The sequence below is a fragment of the Acinonyx jubatus genome, chromosome B4, assembly GCF_027475565.1.
Source record: "Acinonyx jubatus isolate Ajub_Pintada_27869175 chromosome B4, VMU_Ajub_asm_v1.0, whole genome shotgun sequence".
Classification (NCBI taxonomy): Eukaryota; Metazoa; Chordata; class Mammalia; order Carnivora; family Felidae; genus Acinonyx; species Acinonyx jubatus.
Window position 1 is genome coordinate 45,721,350 of NC_069387.1, and position 25,079 is coordinate 45,746,428.

A 25,079-nucleotide genomic window follows, 5' to 3' on the forward strand; every position below is an offset into this window, starting at 1 on the left:
ATAATATGAGCACTGTGGCACCGTGTGAGAACCTGCATGCTGGAGGATTGTGCTTGCTGGGCACAGGCACCTGCAACATAAAATAACTTTTAATTTGCCTCAGTAGTGGCAGACTGTTTCCCAGAACAGCCTCATTGGCTACGCTTCCTCTGGACCTTTGCGTTTGCTGTTCCTTTAGTCTGAAATAATTGTACCCTGGACTCTTCAAGGGACTGTCTTCTCACCAGTGAGATCTCAGCTCAATTATCACTGCTTCCCAGAGGCCTTGCCCAAGCTCACAGTTGTCCCCACAACCTGTCCTCCCCAGGTTACTCTCCATCATTTTTATTTGTTTGTTACATCATAGCATTTTTCACAGTTTGAAATTATCTGTGATCATTTATTCATTATCTGTCTTCTCCACAGCAACGGATGGTGTCCTGGCCACTAGGCATGTAGTATAGCCCTAGCATATGGTGGGCTCAACTGAGTAAATGAATGAAACAATTATAATAAATAAATAGTATTGCAGTATCACCCTGTTCAATGCTGTATGATTGGAGAAGCAAGGAACATAACAGGTGTGAGAGGTGGGAATAACTTCTTATAAGGATCCTAAAGTACAGACAGGAGGCCCAGGTCATCAGTGCCTTCTGCACTCCTCTCAGTTCCACAAGCCTACACGTTAATATCCATCCCCCACCCCCTTTTTAAAACTAAGTTCCACAAGGCCTCAGCCCTCCGGCCGGCAAATCCCAACCAGTCCGCAGGGGGGCGCCCAGAACACGCTGGCCGGGGAGAACTGAAACTACATTTCCCGGCACGCCGCGCGCCGGCGACCCGCTTCCGGAGTGCGCGGAAGACATGGCGGCGCCCGAGGAGCACGATTCTCCGACTGAAGCGCCTCAGCCGGCGGTGCAAGAGGAGGAAACTAAAACTTTTAAAGATCTGGTGAGCGTGGATGACTCAGGCTTTTCTTTGTACTGCTGACACTGGGCGCAGGCAGAGTCCATTTGCCTTAGGTTCCGGCTAATAGTGTATAGACGCAGCTGGGGCCTAGCTTGGGTTTCCTTCAGAATTTCCGAAACTTGGGTTCCAGACGCTCTCCCTAAGCTTCTGGGTTTGGATGGTGGGAGGGCTGCCGGTCCCTGAGAGTCCCCATTTGCGCTTTTCTCCCTTTTGGTGTGGCGACGTTTGTATTTGTAAGTTCCCCCCTCCCCACCTCGGAGTAAGATGCAACGGGTTTGGATTCTGACCCAGTCACTTACTAGGGGCACGTTGTTACCTCGCGGTGCCTCACTTTCCACATCTGTAAATTGGGGGTAATAATACGTACTTCAGCGAATTGTGAGGCTTGAATGAAATAGTGCACGTGAAGAGCTTGGGTTTGTCTCTTTGAGTAGAAAGTGTTAAGTCTTGAAGTGCTACTATCTCCTAGTGCTCATAAAGAGTGGACCGAGTAGGCTCGCAATACTTCTTGAATCCAAGCGTAAGGGATGCACATGTCACCAGCAGGGTGGGTCCGACAGTCATTTAATTAGGATGGAGGCAGGGGCGCCTGGGTGGCCCAGTGGGTTAAGCAACCGACTGTGGCTCGGGTCACGATCTTGTGGTTCCCGGGTTCCAGCCTGGCTGCGGCTCTGTGCTGACAGCTCAGAGCTTGGAGCCTGCTTCGGATTTTGTGTTAACCCCCTCTGTGCCCCTCCCCTGCTCATGCTCTCTCTTTCTCTCAAAAATAAAATAAACATTTAAAAAAAATTAGCTGGGAGGCAAGTGTGTGGGTTCCTCTTTGCTAAAGTGTATTTTTCTGAATTCTAAGGGTGTGACAGATGTGTTGTGTGAAGCTTGTGACCAGTTGGGATGGACAAAGCCCACAAAGATCCAGATTGAAGCTATTCCTTTGGCCTTACAAGGTAGGTTGAAATTAAACATGTGGCTTAATACAGGTTCAGTTTGAAGTTATACTCACTCAACTACTTACCACTTTTGAGAGCTGTTGTTGTATACTTCAAGTAATATAAAAATATGGTCACTAAAGATACAAAATTTGTGGCATATTGGCTTTTGAAAAAGTAATTCTGTTCTACTGAGCTTACTTTCTATAAGGAGATTTGTTGTTTGCAACAGGTGTTAACTTTAAGGACACACTGGGTTAAAGTGTATGAACAAGAAACTTGTTAGGAATTATGAATCAATAAGTGCAGATTTACATAAGGGTGCCTGGAACACACATCAGTATCTAGAGGAGTTGAGAGCTCTCTCTTTGTGAGACGTGTTTATCAGATTTTCAGAAGAATGGCTAACATGTTTGATGACTAGTGGGACTGAAACTAACAGGGTGAACTTTCATGGGAGTAGAGGTAAAGTCCTGCTCTTAGATTCCCAAAGCCCAGCTTCACAGTGTTAGGGTTGGTGGTAAAAGAGACCTAGCAATGTTCACTGAAATTCATTAAGTTCCATAGAGAAAATGAATGGAATCTTAGCTACATTAGTATAAGAGATTTTCCAGGCAAAAAAAAAAAAAAAAAAAAAAAAAAAGTGTATGAACATATCTGTATGTGGAATTTACCCTTCACTCTGAATTCCTCTCCCATATGTCCCAGGTTAAGAACTCTTGAACTAGCTCTAGTGAGAGAAATGCCTTTGCTGGTTAGAACACATCTAGAATATTATGCTTAGTTCTGGGGCCCAGTTTTGAGGGACCAAGAGTGGCAGTGAGTGTGGTATAGTAACAAGAATAGTCCTAAATAGTTAAAGGAGCTTGAGTGCATTCAGTCTGCAGAAGAGTAGATCTGGATGGGATATGGTAATTGGCTTCGGTGATTTGGAGGGCTGTCATGTGGAAAAGTAATTAGACTTACTCTATGAAATTCCATTTGCTCCTTCTATAAATAGTAAGTATCTGATACAAGTGTAAGGCACCAGAAGTTAAGATTCTGCCCAGAAGTTAGATTCTACTAGAATCTAAGAACTTAGATTCTAGTAAGGAGATAATTATAAATCTATTACAAAGTGAACTGGGACATAAGAAAGTTACATTCCAAGTGCACCGAGGGAGGAGAAGAGATTACTACTCATTGGAATGGACTAGAGTAAACTTTAGTTTTTGGCTGGAAAGGTTGGAAAGACATTCAAGCGGAACCTTGAAGACTGAATAAGATTTAGACATTCGTGCATGATGGGAGGGGAGGACCTTCTAGGCATAGGGAACAATATGAAAAAAAAGCTAAGGAGGCTGGAACACATGGGCATGTGTGGAGGCTTGCAACTACTTAATAGAGAATAGGGAAAGGATTAGTAAAGTCTTTGGGGCCAGATTATGCAGGACTTAGATGTGGGTAAAGGAATTTGGTCTTTGTTCCATGGGCAGTGGAGTGCCTTTGGGGATTACTTTTTTAGCAGGAGAATGAAATGCTTAGAGTTGTTTTCTTGGACTATTAATCTCATAGCTTTATAAGGAAATTTAGAGATGAGAGACAAGAGGCTGGGAGACCAATTAGGAGGGCATTGTGGTAATTTTGGCAATAAATAAAGGGTAGGGTAGAGGTAGTGAGAAAGAAAGAAAAATGATAGAAAAGGAGTCATCATGATTTTATAACTAGTTAGTTAATGGAAGGAAAGGGGTAGGGAAATCTAGGATCGTTGCCTGTGTGTTTAGGACATATTACTGGTGTAAAAAGGGAACATAGGAGGAAAAATAATTTCAGGAAAGAGGAGTTCAGTTGCAAATAATTGATTTCGGGCATCAAAGAAATAGACTTGACTGACGCACAGGTGGAATCTGGGAATTAGAGCTTGATTAAGAGTCCAGAACTGGATGCAGATACCACATCCAAAGAGAAGTTGTAGCTGAAACTGTGGAAATGGCTGAGGTTGCCACGTAGGGTCAAGAGATGACAAGGGGAGAAATGGAGACTCAATAACAGGTTGAAAATCATGAGAGGACAGTTTCAAACAAATTAGGTAAGGGAGAGTGTTTTAGGGAGGGGGTCGTAAACACTTTCAAGTTGTCTAGAGACGCTAAGAGGATAAGGATTGTGTAAAGGCCATTAGTGGGGAAGAAGTTTCGGCAGTCAGAAGTACTGGAATTGCTTTAAAAAGCAAGAAGAAGGGTTGGTGCATTCTGGCATTTTCCTGCCTGCCCTACAGCATGTGTTGGAAGAATGAACCCAAATTAGGTGGTGGTAATAATCCTTAAATTATTTATAATGTTTTCAGTAAAAAGTTTGTATTTAATGCAGAGAAAGTAGGAGTCCATGAAAGATTACTAGGAACTGAGTAATGTGACTGATATAATCATCATGGAAAGTATTCTTATTCTTGAGGTTATTTCATTCTAAGGAGTAGTTTACAAATGCTTCATTTAAAAAACCTATAGACGCTGGCTCTGAGCAAGAGATTTAAATAATCTAACAAAGTTTTTCTTTTGTCTTCTCTTAAATTAACTTTAAAATTTAGTTTGAGTACTAATGATGGTGTCGGTTTTTACAAAATTGTGGCATCCTGGGTCCATCCATTGTTCTTAAACTTATAACAATTCTGAAAGGCAGGAATGATTATTTTATTGGTGATGGCCAGTGGATTAAGTACCTTGGGTGGGTGCACATAACTTGTTATCAGTAGAGCTAGAATTTGAATAATAGGATGTTTTAGTGAAAAGCCTGTGTTCTTGGCCCTATATTATAGTGTTACAGTGGGGAGAGCAAAATCTTTTGATGATTTTTGAGGATGCTTTTCTTCCCATCTGTTTATTAAGTTTATTTTGCAAAAAAATTTTTTAACATTTTAATCTATTTTTGAGAGACAGAGCACCAAAGGGGGAGGGACAGAGAGAGAGGGAGACACAGAATCCGAAGCAGGCTCCAGGCACCAATCTGTCAGCACAGAGCCCGATGGGGGCTCGAACCCACCATCCGTGAGATCATGACCTGAGCTGAAGTCGGACGCTTAACCGACTGAGCCACCCAGGCACTCCATATTAAGTTTATTTTTAATTCAGAGATCACTCAAAGTCCTCTAGGAATTTCAGACAGTTTTTTGAATGGCTGCCATATACCAAGTAGTTGTGTTAGGTGCTAGCAGTGTGGCAGGTGAATGAATTTATTCCTGCTCCTCTTACTGGGTGTTCATTCTACACAGATACTACCACTGGAAAGGCTTACAGGTTGTGAGAAGAAGAAAGGAGATAATAGAGAAAAATAATTTCACAAAGTGAATATTGCTTTGTGGGCGGTGGGCGTTACAGCCACATGGATTGAGAGACTTAAGCTTCTTTATTTCCCTAAATCTTTCTTGTATACCCCTTTCTTCTGAAATTTTAAGACTTCCCTTGAAAGAAAAGGGGAACAGATCCCAGTGGGTGTGTTTTTGTTTTTGTTCTTGTTCTTGTTTTCCTGTTCTAGAAAGTATGTTGTACCCAGGCAGGGAGGGCAGAATCCCCACAAAGTTGGGGAATAAAAGGCTTTGGAAGCCCTTAGCTCACAAATAGGTAGAGGCTGTTGCAATGCATTATCACTTACCCTACAACCAAGAGGAACATTAAAGTTAGTAAATGAGGGAGAAATTTTATCTGTATATTGTCATTTGTTGCTCTGACCTTTACAAAGTTAGTGCATTGTCTGGTCTGACTTATAATTCACATCTACACCTGTACTTTTATAGGTAACATCGATGTTACTGTTTAGAAGGGTAAATGGTAGAATTCACTAGACTATGGCGTTGTTTGCTCTGGCTTGGCAGGATCCTAGTTTAAGTGATCAATGTCTAAAAGACGGATGTTGAGAAGTCTGCTCTACTTGATATCAATCACTCTCCTTTCTTGAGCTCTCTTCCTCCTCAATTTCAAGTCAGTATTATCTTCTGTCTTTCCAGCTATTCTTTATGAGATTCTTCTGGTTCCTTTCCTTTTTCCTTGTAAGGTTAATTCTATCTTTATCTTTTTTTTTTTTTTTCCTCACTCTGAAAACACTACTAAGATTTCTCATCCAGTTCTGAAGCTTTAACACTATCTGCATCAGTGAGTCTCAGCCAGTGCTCATCAGAATTACCTGTCTTACTTGTAAAACAGTAGAGATTTCTAGAGTCACTGAATCAGAATTTCCACATGTGTGACCTGGGCATGTGTAGGTATAAGAATCCCATAGGTTATTCTGATGTGTCTGCCCTTGGGGGAGCAAAACTGTTAGGATGCTCCCACTTCTGTGTTTCTAGCCTGTACTTCTCTGCTGAGCTCCAAACAAGTGCATCCAACTGGTTTTTAGATATTTCTCTCTGAGCCTGTTGCAGAAACCTCAAGTTCCTATGTTCAAACCAGAGTCATTGTTTTCCTCACCAGAGCTAATTTTCTATATGCCCTTAGAAACCCATGTGTCAACCACATTTTCTTTCATTACTTTGTACATCTCACTTGTTTTTATCCTGTCTTGCCTCAGTTCAGACCACCATACTAACTCCCCTGGTATCCTAACTGAGCTCTTACTTTCCTGTGTGTTCCCCATTCTGTTAAGGTCATCTTAGGTCATAAGGAAGAGAGTCACTCAGGTAACCTCGGAGAAAAGGGGTTTATTGTAGGGTTAATCTCTAGGTAAGGAAATCTCAGCAGTTATATACAGTCAGGGAACAATGTGAGCATCAACCGTGGAGGTCATTATCACTAGGAAGCAATCTCAGCAGGCGCTGTTGGAGTGCACAGCTACCTTGTGAGCTGCAGCCAGCCAGCCTAGAGATGGTGGCCTTGGTTTGGGAGTTAATTTCCAAATCTTATAGTTACGGCTTGATTGGTGATAACAGACCATGGGGACCTCTTCTTAAGGGATTACTTACGGCATTCTTCCCTCAGAAGAAGCAGTGTAAATGCATGTACTGTTGAGCTTCTTGGCTCATTATGCCATCAGGCATAGGGATTATCTTCCTAAGGAGTAACATTGATCGTCATGTTCCCTGCTTAAAATCCTTTCATTCTTTGTCTTACAGGAAGACATCAAAACACCCTATCATGGCTTATGAGTTTCCTTTCTAGCCTCATTCTTCTCCCTCTCCCTCCTTAACATTTCTGTGTTCCTGCCGCATTGTACTTCTCACTCTCCCTGCACGTGGCTGTGTTCTTTACAGCCTCCGTCCTCTGTTCTCTTATAGGAATGTGCTTCCTTTCTTTCTTTGCTTAATTCCAGATTTAATTTACTCATCAGGTCTGTTAGCCTTTCCTGACTCCCCTGGGCAGTGAGTTACTCCTTCCTTTGTGTTCTCACTGTATGTTGTAGGGGCCTGTCATAAAGCCCTTATCACATTATATCATATTTGTGTATGTCACCCCTGGGTTTTAAGCTTACCTAGGACAGAGACTATGTCTTCTGTCTGTTCAACCTTCCTCTCCCTCCAGTTCATCAAATATTTATTCACTGTCTACTTTGTGCCCACGTTGTGTCATTGTAGAAAAAGGGAAATAATGCAGAGAGCGTTTCTTTGCTGTTAGAGGTTTTCTTTTTCTTCCTAGGTCGTGATATCATCGGGCTGGCAGAAACTGGCTCTGGAAAAACAGGGGCCTTCGCTTTGCCCATTCTGAATGCACTGTTGGAGACGCCCCAGCGATTGTTTGCCTTAGTTCTCACGCCCACTCGGGAGTTGGCCTTTCAGATCTCAGAGCAGTTTGAAGCCCTGGGGTCTTCCATTGGTGTGCAAAGCGGTAAGTGTCTGACAGGAAAGGAACTGTAGAGTTTCTTCACAAGTTGAGAATGAATGGAAAAGGAGAATAGAAGCAAATATTATTAACATGACTTTATTGACCTTAAGAGCGAATTTGGTATTTTAGCTTTAGGGAAAGTTATACGGGAAGAAAAATTTAAGTAGAAATCTAGCACTGGCTTAAAACGTATTCAGTGAACTATGGAAAAAAGTGAGGGTCTCTCTTCTGTATTCTTTTTGTTTCTGTAGCTGTGATTGTAGGTGGAATTGATTCAATGTCCCAGTCTCTGGCCCTGGCGAAAAAACCACATGTAATAATAGGTGAGTAATTGACAACGGTAAAAGGCACTGACAACGATGAATTGGAGAAGATCTGTCTATGTTGCATAAAACTTATTTGTGTAGAAAGATTTTGAAGAAAGGATTTTTGTGATCTTGTTTTATTTTTTAATTTCCGAAATTTTGGGGGGCTTGGTGGGTGGGGTGGTTGGTAACTTTTCTTTTTGTCCTAGTTCTTAAACATTGCCCTTTCTCTTCAACCTTTCTTGATAGCGACTCCTGGTCGACTGATAGACCACTTGGAAAATACAAAAGGTTTCAACTTAAGAGCCCTCAAATACTTGGTTATGGATGAGGCAGACCGAATATTGAATATGGATTTTGAGACAGAGGTGAGCACCCAGTTTCTTTCCTCATTGTAGGACATCTCAAGTGCCCTCTTTCAAACTTCGGTTCATTGCACAACTGCTTTGTGGAATACTGTATCATTATCAGTTAATTTAAACATTTCTGCTGCCTTTTTTTCATTCTTGGTGTCCCTCACGTTGTCAGTGCCTCAGTATCCTCTAGAGAATATAGTCTGACTGTAGTTTTAGAGATGAGAAATTTCTACCAGATTTCGTTTCTATTTTATTTGATATATACCTCTTTCGTATACCTTGAAATATTTTTATTTTCTGCCATCATAGCTTACCCACTCATAACTTAGTTGATGAACACTTTTGACTTTTCTCTTAGATTAGCTCTACTGTAATTTAAACTGTTCTTTTCTCTGAGTGGCATTTTTTAAAACAGCATATAGTATGGTACAAATAATAAATATTCAATAAATTTTAGCTGAATTGAATGGAATTTTTGAGTTCCCAAATTCCCACAGTGATATATTTAGTTTTTCATTCTCTGCTTCACAAAGAGCATTTGTAAATATCCACTCTAAATGTTACGTTGGTATCCTTTCTTTGTGCCTTAGGTTGACAAGATCCTCAAAGTGATTCCCCGAGATCGGAAAACGTTTCTCTTCTCGGCCACCATGACCAAGAAGGTGAAGTTTTCTAGGACTTCTGATTTCTTCTTTATTAAGTGATAAGTAAAAACAGCATTTAGGAATCAGTGTACTATTCCAGGTTTTTTTCTGCAGGTGCAAAAACTTCAGCGAGCAGCACTGAAGAATCCTGTGAAATGTGCTGTTTCCTCCAAATACCAGACAGTTGAGAAATTACAGCAATATTACCTTTTTATTCCTTCTAAATTCAAGGTAAAGTGTTTACTTTGATTGTTCCTGCCTCTCCGTCTCCTTCCTCACTAAAGCATCTGAAAGTGTGTCCACTTTTGATTAGCTAAGAGTTGTGCTACTGTTTGTTTTAGAACACATACTGTGCTTATATTTATCACTGATAAAGTCAAACATTCCGGGAATTCACAGCATGCTAAACCACAATAATGAAGTCATGATGTAATTCCTTTCCAGCCCCATTCTTGAAGTAGTTTTTCTTTTGTCTCCTGATTATGTGGCTTTTTTATAGGCAAGGGACCCTCGTTATATGCTTTGATGTAGGGACTTTTCCTGGTTGCCGACTATAGATTTCCTTGTGCTTGGCTTCAGGCATGTGAAATTCATGGTTCACAGAGATGATAATGCTGCTTCAGGAGTGCAAACTGGCAGCTGGGGTCTGGGTAATTGAGAGTCAACTATAGGCTTAGGTTTTTAGATAGTTTATATTCCTGGGACTCCAGTCTTTTCTTCCAGATCAGTTACTTACATTGATTGTTTTGGGTTTGTAACTTAGGATACCTACCTGGTTTACATTCTAAATGAACTGGCTGGAAACTCCTTTATGATATTCTGCAGCACCTGTAACAATACTCAGAGAACAGCTTTGCTGCTTCGAAATCTTGGATTCACTGCTATCCCCCTCCATGGACAGATGAGTCAGGTAAAGATTCTTTGGCATCATTAGTGGTGAAACGGTGGTGTGAAAAGGGTAAAGCTTATAGCAGTAGTTCTATACAATAACAACATGAGGTGTTCATGCATCTTTTCAGAATTGTTTTGATTTTATGGGCTTTAAAGTGTTGCTCTAGTTGCTTACTTCCTCCTTTTAGGGTAGTAAGAGGCTCAAATTAGAAGATTTCATTTGTCTGGTATGGAAGCTTTTCAGTTGATTTATTCAGCCCTAGTGCTAACGTTGATTCTTTGGTCTCTAAAGATGTTTAATAAATTATTTTTCAACTATCTGTCATGTTAAACAATCCCCGTTTCCTGTTACTATTTTCTAGCCTCGTCTTAAATATTTTTTTGTTGCTTCCATGTTTCCTTCTGATCTGTGGAGCCTAGTTTGGACTTAGGGGAAACATCCTTTTAAAAATTTCTGTCTTGGTTCTTATATTTAGTGTTTCTAGTTTGTGTGTCTTAGATTCTGAGATTCCTTAGTTTGTCAAGATTAACATTCTTTTCATTTCTTTTCATCATGTCAGAGCAAACGCTTAGGATCTCTTAATAAGTTTAAGGCAAAGGCTCGTTCTATTCTTCTAGCAACTGATGTTGCAAGCCGAGGTTTGGACATACCTCATGTGGATGTAGTTGTTAACTTTGACATTCCTACCCATTCCAAGGTGAGTCCCATTGCTGACCTGACTTTCTTTTCTTTAAAAAAAATTTTTTTTTAATGTTGATTTGATGTGTAATGTTTTTTTTGAGAGAGAGACAGAATGGGAATGGGGGAGGAGGAGAGAGAGGGAGACACAGAATCTGAGGAAGGCTCCAGACTCTTGAGCTGTCAGCACAGAGCCCCATGTGGGGCTTGAACCCACAAACTATGAGATCACGACCTGAGCCGAAGTCGGACACTCAACTGACTCAGCCACCCAGGTGTCCCTGCTGACTTGACTTTCTAGTTTTGAACTATATTTCTTTCTTTTCTTTCTTTTTTTTTTTTTAAATTGAGGTATAATTGACATAAAAGATTAGTTTTAGTTGTATAACATAATGGTATGATGTTTGTATTTATCACAAAATGATTGCCACAAGTCTAGTTACCATACATTGTTATGAGTTTTTTTTCTTGTACTGAGAACTTTTAAGGTCTACTCTTTTAGCAGCTTTCAAATATGTAATATAGTATTATTAACTATTTTTGTTATGCTGTACATTTCACTCCCATGGCTTACTTGTATTATAACTTGAGGTTTGTACTTTCTGACTCCCTTCACCCAGTTGATTCCCTACTCCACCTTTGGAGGGAATTATTTCCACCTTTGGAAACCACCAAATATGTTGTCTATGTTATGAGCTCAGTTTGTTTTTTTTTAGATTCCACATATAAGTTAGATCATACAGTATTTATTTTTCTCAGACTTATTTCACTTAGCATAATGTCTTTAACGTCCATCTCTATTATTGCAGATGGTAAGATTCAACTCTTTTTTATGGCTGAATAATATTCCAGTGCGTCCAAAGTGTATTTTTTAAAAATATTCTTTTTTTTTTTTTTTTAATGTTTACTTATTTATTTTGAGAGGGAAGGAGAGAATCCCAAGCAGGCTCTGTTGCTGTCAGAGCAGAGCCCTACATGGGACTCGATCCCATGACCGCAAGATCATGACCTGAGCTGAAATCAAGAGTCAGATGCTTAACTGATTGGGCCACCCAGACGCCCCTCCAAAGTGTGTTTCTTAATGGAATGTTTTCTGTCTCCTTTTTTTTTCTTCTTAATCCTTTATTGGTTAAGTATCAAAAACTGGGAAAGCTCTTGATTTATTTATTCTCGTTATCTTGCATGTGCCTGAGGATGTGATATTAATAAATGTGAATGAAGGTAGCCAAAGAGAGGTGTGAGATCACAGGAGTAGATGCAGCACGTGCTGATCTTTGTCAGTCTTACTTCTTCAGAGTCGTCAGCTTGTGGTTCTCAGTGTATCTCAGGGTTTCTCAGCCTTGGCACTATTAATGTTTTGGGCCAGGAGATTCTTTGCTGTGGGGCTGTCCTTCGCATTGGAGGATGCTTAGCAGCATTCCTGGCCTCTACCCATAGGTGACATGACAACCGCATATGTGTTCTGACATTTCCAAATATCCCTGGGTAGGACAGAATTGCCCCCAGAACAACTCGTATCTCTTGGCTTTGTATTTAACTGCTGTAGACAAGGTGCTGTCTCATTTGATTTTCCCAATAACTCTGAGTGTGGGCATGTGTTTCTATCCCTGTTTTATAGATAGAAACCAAGATTCGAAGAGGCTATGTGACTTGTAGATAGTTGTGTAGCTGGTAGGTGGTAAGACCAGAGCCATGATGCAGGTCTGCCTCTAGATCCAGTGCTGTTTTTCTCTAGACCATGTTGTCTGCAGCCGTGTAGATATGCTTTAGATTTGTCTTTCTGTAAAGAAAAGAGAGTCAGTTTTGTGCTGCAAGGAAAATAAAAAAGATGAAGTAGATTTATCTGAACAAATTGCCCAGTCCATTTTTCCGTGTTTCAACATGAGTTTATTTCCTTTCAGAAGTTTGCAGTAGGACTTTGTGTTCATAGTTTTTTATTTAAATTTTATGTAACTCAGATTTATTTATGCTTTTTTTCTCAGGATTATATCCATCGAGTAGGTCGAACCGCTCGAGCTGGGCGTTCTGGAAAGGCTATCACCTTTGTCACACAGTAAGTAAATTGACTTCAGGGGCAGAACAATGCAGAGAAAAGAGCAGAGCTTTGGTGCAGACTGACTTGGTGGCCTGACTTTGCCACTTACTGTAATAGTCATTTAACCTCCTTCATGTTGTTTTCAGCATTTATAAAATGGAAATAATGGTATCTACTTAACAGAGCATTAATGAAGATTATATACATACATATATATATATACACATACATATATATATATATACACACACACACACACATATATATATATATATATACGTATCCTATATATATATGTATGATCTAGTGTAGCATTTGGCATATAGAAACACACAAACCCCTGCTCCTTCTTTCAACTGCTGAAGCTGGAGAGTAGTGACTTTTCCCTCAACTCAGAGTATTAGAATAATTATTTTGATTTTGTTTAAAAAACTTTAGGGGCGCCTGGGTGGCTCAGTCGGTTAAGCGTCCGACTTTGGCTCAGGTCACGATCTGTGAGTTCGAGCCCTTTGTCGGGCTCTGTGCTGACTGCTCAGAGCCTGGAGCCTGTTTCAGATTCTGTGTCTCCCTCTCTCTCTGACCCTCCCCCATTCATGCTCTGTCTCTCTCTGTCTCAAAAATAAATAAACGTTAAAAAAATTAAAAAAAAAAATAAATAACTTTAATGTTTATTTTTGACAGACAGAGCATTAGCAGGGGAGGGGCAGAGAGAGAGGGAGACACAGAATCTGAAGCAGGCTCCAGGCTCCGAGCTGTCAGCACAGAGCCTGACATGGGGCTCCAGCACAAACCACGAGATCATGACCGGAGCCGAAGTCAAACACTTAAAGACTGAGCCACCCAGGCGCTCCGATTTTGTTTTTAGAGAGACAAAATTTTGGCTTTTCTGGGAGTAAAAATATGTTGGGTGATCTTCTAGTGGGCTGTGTACCGAGGATTGCTCTAATCAGTATTCTGGATTCAGTATTGTTTAAAACTTGCGTCAGTTGCCTCATACCGCATAATGTGTAGTTTGGGAATGGACAGACATCCGCGTTGTCAGCCAGCCAAAACCACACCAATTTTCCTTCCTCAGGTATGATGTAGAACTCTTCCAGCGCATAGAACACTTAATTGGGAAGAAACTGCCTGTCTTTCCAACACAGGATGATGAAGTTATGATGCTGACAGAGCGTGTCACTGAAGCCCAAAGATTTGCCCGAATGGTATGCAACTTACTTTTTCACCAACTTTTATGCAAATAATGGTAACTACGTGCTAGATGCTGTTGGATTAATCCTCATAACTAACTGCAGGAAGTATTATTTTATTCTAAATTTAAGATGAGCATACTAACGTGTAGAGATGGTAGGTAATTTGAATTGAGGTCTGGACTCAGTCTGACCACAGTGACCACATGCTCAGCCACTGTTCATGTTTCACATGTGGCAAGAAAACCTCTGGACTCGAGATCAGAAGACCCAGCTGTGAATTGGACATTGTGGTTTGAACAATGCGTCTGACCTCTCGGAATCAGTTCCTTGCCTGTAAATTGGAAATAACAGTTACCTTGATCCTTATAGGGGTTTTTTGGGCATCAGATAAGCTAACGTGAACTGCGTAGTAACTAACAGTAAGTAGCAGTAATAATAATGGTGAGGATGGGAAGACTGTAAAAGAGAATCCTAGCAAGTGCTGTCTGCTCCCTAGAGTTCTAGTCTGAGGGATGAGGAAACTTTGCCCCTGGGCTGCTTTCTGAGTAGCTGAGGCGTGGACTTGTGTTTTTCTGCTCACATAGAACTCTCATTTGGTATTTTGGTTTATAAAAGTATTAGATATACATTGGAAAGAATTTCAGAAAATATGGAAAAGATTAAAATAGTAAATGAGACATATGAGTTATCCCCCACGGCGAACATTTGGCTCTTGATAACATTTGGCTATTTTTCTTTTTTTAGCCATAATTAGATGTTATCTAATTGTATATAATTAACATTTTTTCTATTTTAACAAATATAGAGCAATGTGATCACTTCTCAGTGGCTACAAAAAATTCCATTATAAATATATAACATGACTTACATGGGTGTATATTTATGTTTTTTCACATGTTTTGTGTTTTAACTAGTACCATGTTGGACATCCTAGTATGTACAGCTTTGTGTACTCGTTTCCTTAGAATAAATTCCTAAAAGTAGAATTAGTTGTCGGGCCGAGGAGTAAATGGAGTTAAAATTTGAATTCATACAGAATACCAGATTCCTCCCTCTCCCACCCAGAAGAGCTGTCGGCGACAGTTTATGTGGGTGTCCCCACACCTTGACAAATACTAGGTATTACCATTCTCTTAGATCTTTGCTGGCCTGCCATGTGTAAATAATAGCTTATTGTTTTAATTTTCATGTAAACATTTTTGTGTATCGGGGTTTGGTCTTCTCCCTTTGTTAGTGTGAGGTATTAGGGAGTTATGTAGTGTTTTTTTTTTTATGTTTGTTTATTTTTGAGAGAGAAAGAGTGAGTGGGGGAGGGGCAGAGAGTAGGAGACACAGAAATCGAAGCAGGCTCCAGGAGTTGCCAGCACAGAGCCCAACACGGGGCTTGAACTCAAGAACTGCAAGATCATGACCTGAGCTGAAGTCAGCTGCTTAACCGACTGAGCCACCCAGGTGCCCCGGTGTTGCATTTTAAGGAGAGGAGAGCAGGATGTGTTACCTTCAGTGACAGTAATTCATTTTCAATCCCATCCTTTCTCTTTTCTTGCAGGAGTTAAGGGAGCATGGAGAAAAGAAGAAACGCGTGCGGGAGGACACTGGGGACAATGACGACACGGAGGGTGCTATGGGTGTCAGGAACAAGGTCGCTGGAGGAAAAATGAAGAAACGGAAAGGCCGTTAATTTCTTTTATAAAGACTTGATTTCAGCCTTTTGTTTCATATAAGGGGATTGTAGAAGAGGATGAAGCCCCCTCCAGCACAGTTCCTCAGACCGAAATCTGTCACAGTGATGTCGAGAACCTGCTCATCTACTTGAGCACTCGCTCTCCTTCTGTAGGGTGCCATTACCGCACACCGGTCTTTACGGTGCTCGTGTCAGCTTTGGTGTCTTGGTCACGAGATGAGTAGGATGTGTTCTTTTATCACTTCACACAGACCTTTTGTTTTTTCAGCTGCAAGTCAAGGACTAGGTTGATGGAGCCCTGAACCTGTATTTGTAAAGGGAAGAAGCTTCTGTATTTGTAAAACTGGTGATACATAAGCAATCTCAGCTTGTGCTTCATTAGACCAAATATGGACTAATAAATTTACCTACTATTTTTAAAAGATTCAAACTGCTTGAAAACCTTTACGGGTTGAGGGACTTTACAGATTTAAGATCTTGCTAATAGGTAAGACATTGACAGTGGCAGTTATGTGGTGAAATCATTGCTTGTTCTTAATTAAGGTAAACATTATTTATGATTTTTAAAGATTTGCAAAGGAACGAGGTGATGGATGGCTTTGAATGGGAAGTCCTGCTTAAAAGGTGGTTGTGTTTTTCTTGGGGATGGATCAAAGGCCTTAAGTAAGACTGCAGAGTCTCTTAGATCCCTAGGTACATTCACTTCCCTGACTGCTCGGTTTAAGAAGACTGCTTTCGGGTTAGGAAGAAGACTGCTCGGGTTAGGAAGACTGGTTTCTTTTCTTTTGTCTCCATCTATATGGCTACATAACTCAGAATATGTAAAGCTGGATCATCAGCTCCTGGAGAGAAAATAGACCGTGGTTCTGTAGAGACTGGGTCAGACAGGGGAAAGTTGATGGAAATCAGAAACAGCTGTGAGCTTCACGGTCATGAACAGTCTTGTGCCCTGAAGACTTTCAACTCATAGAAGATGCCTAATCATTTTTGTCAAATGTAACAATTTTATTAGAAGAGAAAGGGTCTGAATTGGCAGAACCAGGGTGAAGAGATTCCAGTGGTTTAAGATTGAGTTTTGAAGAGAAACTTTCTATGTATATCTTAATGGAAAGTGCGTCTTAGGGTCAAAGTATCTGGCAAGAAGTGAAAAATAGATGTCAGTAAAATTCTCTGTGGTAGTCAGGTGTGGATGGTTACTTGCAGGAAGATCTTTATAAATATAGGGTACATTCTGCCAGAAACGTATCCTAAGAGGAATGCCTGTGGATAAGGCATTTATAATTAATTGAAATCTAAACACATGGATTATTTTGTTTAGGTTGCTCCAAATTTCATTGCTCCTTGTTATGGTGCATTTGAGTGAAGGTTAAATTAGAAAAATTAGGAGTCAGTAAGAAAGAAGGAAAGGAGAAAAAGGGTGGAAGAAAAGCAGGAGTCAAGTAGTTGAGTGGGGGCCATAACTGTGACTTTGTTTTGAATTGTGGGTATGATTGGAGGCTAATTCTCCCTGAATGTTGTATTTTCCAGATGGAACTTTCTGCAGTGGCTTGGATAATAGCAACACTTTCTCTCTGAGCCTTTGGGTAAAAGTGAATGGAGGGTTGCTGTTGTCATTCATTGGAGGACTTCAGAAGCAAGCTGACATTGAATTGGGGTGTGGGTGGTGGGTTAGGAGAAGAGATTGGAATTATCCTGAAGGTGTCTGAACTTTCTAAAAAAATGGCGTCTCTCACATAGGGTCCGTAGACCCCTGAAGTATGTGCCTATTTCTGGGGAGACTGAAAGGGTTAAAAACTGCTCTAAAGCTTAGCTGTTGTCTCTAAAGTATACATGTAATTATGCTTTGCTAGGATGGGATGATAGGACACTAAGCAAAGAAATGTGGATGATGCATCTTTAGGCATATTAGTAGGTCCAGACTGTAAGCTAGAGTCCTACACAGAACAAATAAAGATATTACTGTGGAGGACAGGAGGCACAGAAATAAATGAATGTGATCTGTTAGTAAATGAGGACAGAGCTGTGAGTTTGTGCTATTATTTAGATCTGTTCTTCATGTTCCCTTATCCTCTAAGGTAACATTGCGAAGTCTTGCTGCTGAAACCCTCATCAAGATGTGTGTTAGTTTCCTAGGGCTGCCATAACAAAGTCCTACAAACTGGGTGGCTTAAAACAACAGAAATTGATTGGCTCACGGTTCTGGCAACTGGAAGTCTGAGATGGTGTTAGCAGGGCCATGCATCATCTGAAACCTCTAGGGAAGACTCCTTGCCTCTTCCTAGCTTCTGGTGGTTGCTGGCAATCCTTGGTGTCGCTTGGCTTGTGGCAACATAATTCTAATCTCTGCCTCCCTCTCGATGTAACCTTCTTCCTCATGTGTCTGTGTCTTCACATGGCCTTCCTCTAAGGATACCAGTCATTGGATTTAGGGTGTACCCTAATCCAGTGTGACCTCATCATAACCAATTATATCTGCAAAGACCCTATTTCCAAATAAGGTCACACTCTGGAGTTCTAGGTAGACACAGATTTTAGGGGGAGATTATTAATCTAGTACAGACCATCTTTCTGTATTGCTATATTCTTTGGGGTTTAAGACTGCATTGTGGAATAGAAATGGCAGATAGAGTTGATTACAAAGCAAGTGGAGAAAAGACAGAAGGTAGGTCTTCAGAAATAGTAAGATGGGTAGACGTATAGAAGTTTAAAATGACATTCTTTTAAATGAAATGTAAATTATTTTTGCAGTCAGTGCACCAGAGGCTCTAGTTTCAGGAGTAGGAAGGGTGTTTCTGGCCTTTCCTCTGTTCCCTTCTTGATACAATCCCTTAGTTCTGCTTTCCTGATATAAGAAACAGAGCTTCAAAATAACCCACCAACCTCTCTCCCTCCCCTAATTGCAAACAATTCCCACACCTAATTTTTATGCCTTTAAAAAAAAAAAAAAAAAAATATATATATATATATATATATATGTTTTTTCAATATATGAAGTTTATTCTCAAATTGGTTTCCATACGACACCCAGTGCTTATCCCAAAAGGTGCCCTCCTCAATACCCATCACCCACCCTCCCCTCCCTCCCACCCCCCATCAACCCTCAGTTTGTTCTCAGTTTTTAAGAGTCTCTTCTGCTTTGGCTCTCTCCCACTCTAACCTCCTCTTTTTTTTTTTTTTTTTTCCTTCCCCTCCCCTATGGGTTTCTGTTAAGTTTCTCAGGATCCACATAAGAGTGAACACATATGGTATCTGTCTTTCTCTGTATGGCTTATTTCACTTAGCATAATACTCTCCAGTTCCATCCATGTCGCTACAAAGGGCCATATTTCGTTCTTTCTCATTGCCACGTAGTACTCCATTGTGTATATAAACCACAATTTCTTTATCCATTCATCAGTTGATGGACATTTAGGCTCTTTCCATAATTTGGCTATTGTTGAGAGTGCTGCTATAAACATTGGGGTACAAGTGCCCCTATGCATCAGCACTCCTGTATCCCTTGGGTCAATTCCTAGCAGTGCTATTGCTGGGTCATAGGGTAGGTCTTTTTTTAATTTTTTGAGGAATCTCCACACTGTTTTCCAGAGCGGCTGCACCAGTTTGCATTCCTACCAACAGTGCAAGAGGGTTCCCGTTTCTCCACATCCTCTCCAGCATCTATAGTCTCCTGATTTGTTCATTTTGGCCACTCTGACTGGCGTGAGGTGATATCTGAGTGTGGTTTTGATTTGTATTTCCCTGATGAGGAGCGACGTTGAGCATCTTTTCATGTGCCTGTTGGCTATCCGGATGTCTTCTTTAGAGAAGTGTCTATTCATGTTTTCTGCCCATTTCTTCACTGGGTTATTTGTTTTTCGGGTGTGGAGTTTGGTGAGCTCTTCATAGATTTTGGATACTAGCCCTTTGTCCGATATGTCATTTGCAGATATCTTTTCCCATTGCGTTGGTTGCCTTTTAGTTTTGTTGTTTGTTTCCTTTGCTGTGCAGAAGCTTTTTATCTTCATAAGGTCCCAGTAGTTCATTTTTGCTTTTAATTCCCTTGCCTAAAAATATTTTTGAGAGGGGGTGCCTGCGTGGCTCAGTCGGTTAAGTCTGACTTCAGCTCAGGTCATGATCTCACAGTTTGTGAGTTCAAGCCCTGCGTTGGGCTCTGTGCTGACAGCTCGGAGCCTGGAGCCTGCTTGGGATTCTGTCTCACTCTCTCTCTGCCCCTCACCCATGTGTGCTCTGTCTCTTTGTCTCTCTCTCTCAAAAACACACTTAAAAAAATTAATTTTTAATGTTTATTTATTTACTTAGCACATGTGGGTGCATGTGTGGGGGAGGGGCAGAGAGAGGGAGAGAGAGAGAATCCCAAGCAGGCTCCGAGTTGTCAGCACGGAGCCCAATTTGGGACTCCAACTCATGAACCATGAGATTATGACCTGAGCCGAGATCAAGAGTTGGAGGCTTAACCGACTGAGCCACCCAGGTGTGCCTAATTTGTATGCCTTAATAAAGGAAATAGCTTGTGATAGTCATGTGATGCTGGCCCAGAGAAAATTTCCCCCTTATTTCTCACCTGAATCATGAAGCCACTTTACATTCGTTGTATCATGGCTTCATGATACTAGCTAACTTGGTTTTACTTCCTCTGTCCAGAACTACAGTGAGAGGAGGAAAATATCTCTGCCTTAGGGAGGGGTGCAAGGGTCCCAGGGATAGGGTTTTAGTTGGGTAGGCTATTCCAGGCTTAAAGCAGGTCCAGAATTCGAGGCACTCTGGAACTTAAGGGTGCTCTGAAGGGATTCCAGTGGTTGCCAAAAGGGGTCTAGACTCAACTAGGTTATGATTATTGTTTCTTAGTCCCTGAAAGATGTGATAAATATCCTAAAACTTGTCTGACTTCTATAAAGATATCTGGCTTACAGCCAGATGTTTTCCAGGTAGCTTTCTATCTGTAGATAATATCCAAAAGTCTAAATCAGAGACTGTCTACCCCAGCTCCCTCAAAGCCCTGGGAAAGGAGATCAGAAAGAACCACAGCCTGTGGCATTAGTTACGAAAAGTGAAGGCATCCGTGTTATCAAAAGCAGGTAACAAAATAACATCAAGAAAGTATGTTCTGGGGCACCTGGGTGGCTCAGTTAAGCGTCCGATTCTCACAGCTTGGAATTCTCTCTTTCTCTCTGCCCCTCCTCCGCTTGTGTGCATGCACACACATGCTCTCTGCCCCTGTCTCTAAATAACCATCAAAAAAAAAAAAAAAAAGTTCCAAGATCTTGAAATTAGAGAATATACAAGAAGTTTTAATCCACACACTTCTTAAGGTGAAATCAAGCCTCAGGGCAGATAATAAGTCAGGGTGTGAGTCATCTCTTTAGTTGGAATGACAAGAGACCCAGACCTTGGCACTAGAGATTCAAGGGTTACCCACACCCACATTCCTTTTCATGCCTCACCTGTCCCAGGAATGCACTAAAACTCCAGCTAAAAATAACTACAGAAACTCGAACTCTGGGAAGTAGCACTGAACAGCCTACCCTAGAGTGAAGAGCTGGTTTATGCCAAATGGAAGACAGACAGGCAGAAAATGGGCTCATGTGGGACCATGTAATCTCTAGGATGTGGGCCCTGATGTCTGCTCATACTCTTGGAAGTTTTTGCTTACAAGCCATCCCTCCACCTGATATTTTCATTAACCTATGGGTGCCATGTTGGTGCTGGAAGAAGCCAGAAGGATGGGGGAATGCAACAGAGTATATAGGCAAAATGTTAGTCAAAAGACCTATTGACTGTTACTATGTGACCTCATGGAAGTTACTGAACCTCAGTTTCTCTTTGCTAACATGGAAATAAGATCATCCGTCCTATCTGCCTCACAGAGTCTTGAACCTAGTTTTTGTGTTTTGTGTTTTTAAATTCTGTTGTCTCCCTCCCTTCCGGTGTCTGCTGTATCCCAGCTACAGTGCCGGGTACCAGGAAGACAACACTGAAGAAGAAAGTCAGATGCTGTTTTTGCTGAACTCAGCCTTAGGTAAATTCAGGATTTGTCTTAGCATTGTGTTGTGATTATGCTTGTCTAGAGGGGAGGGACCATGGCTTATTTGTGGATGTAATTTTAACATCTCATAGGTCCTAGCACACAGCATTTGTTCAATATCTGTCATTTTCTGGAACATACTCTGTTGGCAATTTTACATGTGTTGTCTCTAGTTCCTTGAATAATCCTGAAAGGTAGATATTATTGTTCCCATTATAAGCTGTAAGGGCAGACTGTCAAATCTGCTCCTTGAGAGTTTTGGGACTGTGGGCAAGTTTTTCAGCCTTTTTGTGTTTCAGTCTTATCTGAAGAAATGTGAAGAAATGCAGATAGCGATATACCTTCCTCATGGGGTTGTGAGGTTTAAGTGAGGTAGACTGTGGCTTATCATATGATTAACACGTGTTATCCATTATGATTATCATTATTGTTACTGTGATTACAGATGGAGAGTAGCTAAGTAGCTTGCCCAGGTCACATAGCACATAAGGGGTCAAGCAAAATTTGGTTTCAGGACTCTGCTCTTGATACTATATACACTGTGTGTGTGTGTGTGTGTGTGTGTGTGTGTGTGTGTGTCTATAATTTCATATTATTCATTCAGGAAGTACTTAATGAATGAATGATTGAACCATACTATATATTTTTTCTTTTGGAAAAATCTCTTCTACCAGCAAATAAGTATTACCTAAATGAGCTTTCAGACTTAACCTATTGGGAAGTCTGGGGGGAGAATATGAAATTTTCATTTCCACCAGTAGATGGCAGAAGGAAGAAAAGATACCTCTGAATGGGCAGGAGTTCTCATCCTGAGCAGAAGGATAAATACTGAGCAGGGACTGAGACGTGGTGGCTGATCACAAGGGCTCTTGATGTCATGTGTGGCCCACAGTGACGAAAGGGGGCCAGAGTGCATATGAGAACTCCCCACAGGTATGTAAAAGGCTCAGCCTTCAAGATCTGGGTTGACCCACAAGACAGGCCTTGGGAGACTGAAGTAAGCTGAAGTTCAGATGTAGTAAGAACACAAAGTTGCCTTCTGCTATTCTGTGTTCACAGTTTCAGTCTACATTCCCTTTTCATGTCACAGGCAGCTCTGTTCCCTTCAGAAGTGTGCCCTTCCCTCCTGGGATTTTGATGAAGTCGCTTGCCCTCTGTTTATGTCCTCCCTCAACCCACACCCCAGCCTGTAACCTATGGATGCTGTTATTCACCCCCGTCCTACCCCAGTACATGTGCTTTGTGTTTATGAATGTAAATTCTCTGAGCCATTAATCCCCTTCTGTTGTATCCCTCTATCTTACTGCATATCCATCTAATAAGCTTTATCTATTGCCCTCCCTCCTCTGTCGCATCAGCTTGGTGCTGGTTAGCTGGTGAGCCACTCATTTGTCCATTCTGTCCTAAAGACGTCTTTCGGCTCCAAGTGATGGGGAAATGTCCCTCTGGTTCCATAAGAAGGCATGGTGGTCAGAAATGCTGGGCTACCTCTGCTCTCTCTCACTTCTGTGCTGGCTCTTCTCCAAGCATTCCTTTGCGGGAGGAGGCTGCGGGTGACTCCTGCTCAATACCTGCCTTCTTAGAAACTCTAACCCAACCTACTTAATGCAGCGCCAACTTCAAGCCAACATCCTTGTTGTGTTTTCTGGGTGGGTCAAGAGAGTGGGGACCGCCAGAAGATTTCTTATTTGATGTACTCTGTTTGTACATACGTAATGGTCTGTTTGTGATTCTTTACCATAAGGCGGTGGAGAGCCCGCTGTGTGCTAGGCATTTGCTAGGGCCTTGGCATATATTACTGCATTTACTGGAGGTAATGACTCATCTCGTGAGGAAACATGGACAAGCTTGTTTACGATATGTTAAAACCACAACCTTGTCATTTCTTATTCTGCATCTTCCACGATTTCATGCATGCATCGAAGGGTGTTCAAGCACTTTTGCACGGTGGGCTTAGGCTAATAAAATGAAGTAGAGATTCGGTTACATCATAGTTAATCTGTGGCTTCTGATTCCATTTCATCGATTTGTGGTGGAATTCAAAGGGCTGGGGGTGAGGGGGAAGTGAGAAAGATGCCTCTCGGCACTGTAGTTTTATATTTTCACCACATTCCTACAAAATGAATAAATTTGACATTTGGACTCTACCATTTTATTCACGTGCAAAACCTCACACAAAATCAGAATTTTAGGGTTGAGAGGATCTTGGCGATGAACCAGATTAGATTGTTCATTTTTCCTTAGAGTAAAGGAAAGTATGTGTGTGTTTATAAGTTTGAGTATTTCTTTCAGATTATTTATTTTGAAAGCGGGGAGGGGCAGAGAGAGAGGGAGAGAATCCTAAGCAGGCTCCAAGCTGTCAGTGCGGAGCTGGATGCGGGGGCTTGATCTCCCGAATTATGAGATCATGACCTGAGTGGAAATCAAGAGTCGGATGCTTAACTGACTGAGCCGCCCAGGCACCCCCGTAAGTTTGGATAGGTTTTGTATTGTGCTTATGAGGTTATAGCTCTTTAAAGAGAGACACTAAAATAGACTCCTGTTCTTCAAAAGAGTTCTAGTGGAATTTTGTTCATAATCCCTGCCTAAGGAAGAAAATACTTGCTTTTCGGGACTAATGTCTTAAGAGTAGAGTCTCTTTTTTGAGAAGAGTAGTGGAAGATGTTGGGGGACAGAAATGTGTTTTAGAAAACCCTGATTGGCCTAACCTATTTTCCTAATAAATGCCAGTATTGTTCCAAACCAGGCTGTAGGTGCTATGTGTTGGGAGGAGTGTGGGTAAGTCGTATTCATACCTCACCTCTTCAGCATCTTTGTCCGGGTGAACTCCAATCGTGTGTGATCACCAAGGGCAGCCTAGAAGGAGGCAAAAGTTCCTACGAGGATAAGGGACAGACTGAAGTTTCTGTGGGAATGGAGAAGAGCGACTCACCTCTATGCTGATCACCTGGGTAGGATACAGGGACAGAGAGGAAAGGAGGGGGAGAAGCGTGTCCTGTAGGAGTTATAGCCTGTACATAAACTGCAGAGTTTTAAGGTACTCAGCAGCAGTACAGTCATTTCCTGCCCCTTCTCCATTCTCCACACTTCCTGGGTTTCCCACTGGCCAGTGGCTTGTGGCCAGGGCTCATTTCTCTCTCCCCTATGGCCTAGAAGGGTGGTTTCCATGGTGGGGCACATGCATCTAGGGGAGTGTATGACAGTTTGTTGGGGTGTGGAAAGAAAATACTAGAATTTTTTAATACCTTATTTTAAACTCATCCTCTAATTTCTATTTTTGTGTTTTATAAAGTACATAAAGTATGGGAATACCAATTTATAATGAATATGTACAAGTATGGAAGTTTGTTAAAGTGACATTAAATAGAGGTATACTATCAGGAAGGTTTAAGGCTCTAGGGAATTTTTTTTTTTTAACTTTATTTTGAGGGAGAGAGAGAGAGAGCGAGCAAGAGAATCCTAAGCAGGCTTTGTGCTGTCAGCACAGAGCCTGACGAGGGACTTGATTTCATGAACTGTGAGATCGTGACCTGAGTCGAGATCAAGAGTCAAATGCTTAACTTAGCCACCCAGGCACCCCTCTAGGGAATTATTCTGACAACACTGCTTTAAA

At 41.3% G+C, this 25,079-nt stretch overlaps 1 protein-coding gene across 1 annotated transcript; it reads left to right on the plus strand.

Annotated features, from left to right (window-relative positions):
- The first annotated feature begins 772 nt into the window (after positions 1-772).
- On the plus strand, positions 773-23,612 carry DDX47 (DEAD-box helicase 47). The gene is made up of 12 exons (XM_015061716.3): positions 773-930; positions 1,799-1,892; positions 7,472-7,660; positions 7,909-7,980; positions 8,212-8,330; positions 8,909-8,980; positions 9,077-9,193; positions 9,726-9,872; positions 10,414-10,551; positions 12,515-12,585; positions 13,643-13,772; positions 15,310-23,612. The coding sequence occupies exons 1-12, from the start codon at positions 844-846 to the stop codon at positions 15,439-15,441; spliced, it is 1,368 nt and encodes a 455-aa protein (XP_014917202.1). The 5' UTR covers positions 773-843; the 3' UTR covers positions 15,442-23,612.
- The last annotated feature ends 1,467 nt before the right edge of the window (positions 23,613-25,079 follow it).

What these genes read in the sequence shown, in the direction of transcription:
- DDX47 (XM_015061716.3), top strand. Translation starts at nt 844, where the DNA reads ATGGCGGCGCCCGAGGAGCACGATTCTCCGACTGAAGCGCCTCAGCCG. An exon ending in AAAACCACATGTAATAATAG is followed by an intron (nt 7,981 to 8,211) that starts GTGAGTAATTGA and finishes CTTTCTTGATAG; the next exon opens with CGACTCCTGGTCGACTGATA. An exon ending in CCCAAAGATTTGCCCGAATG is followed by an intron (nt 13,773 to 15,309) that starts GTATGCAACTTA and finishes CTTTTCTTGCAG; the next exon opens with GAGTTAAGGGAGCATGGAGA.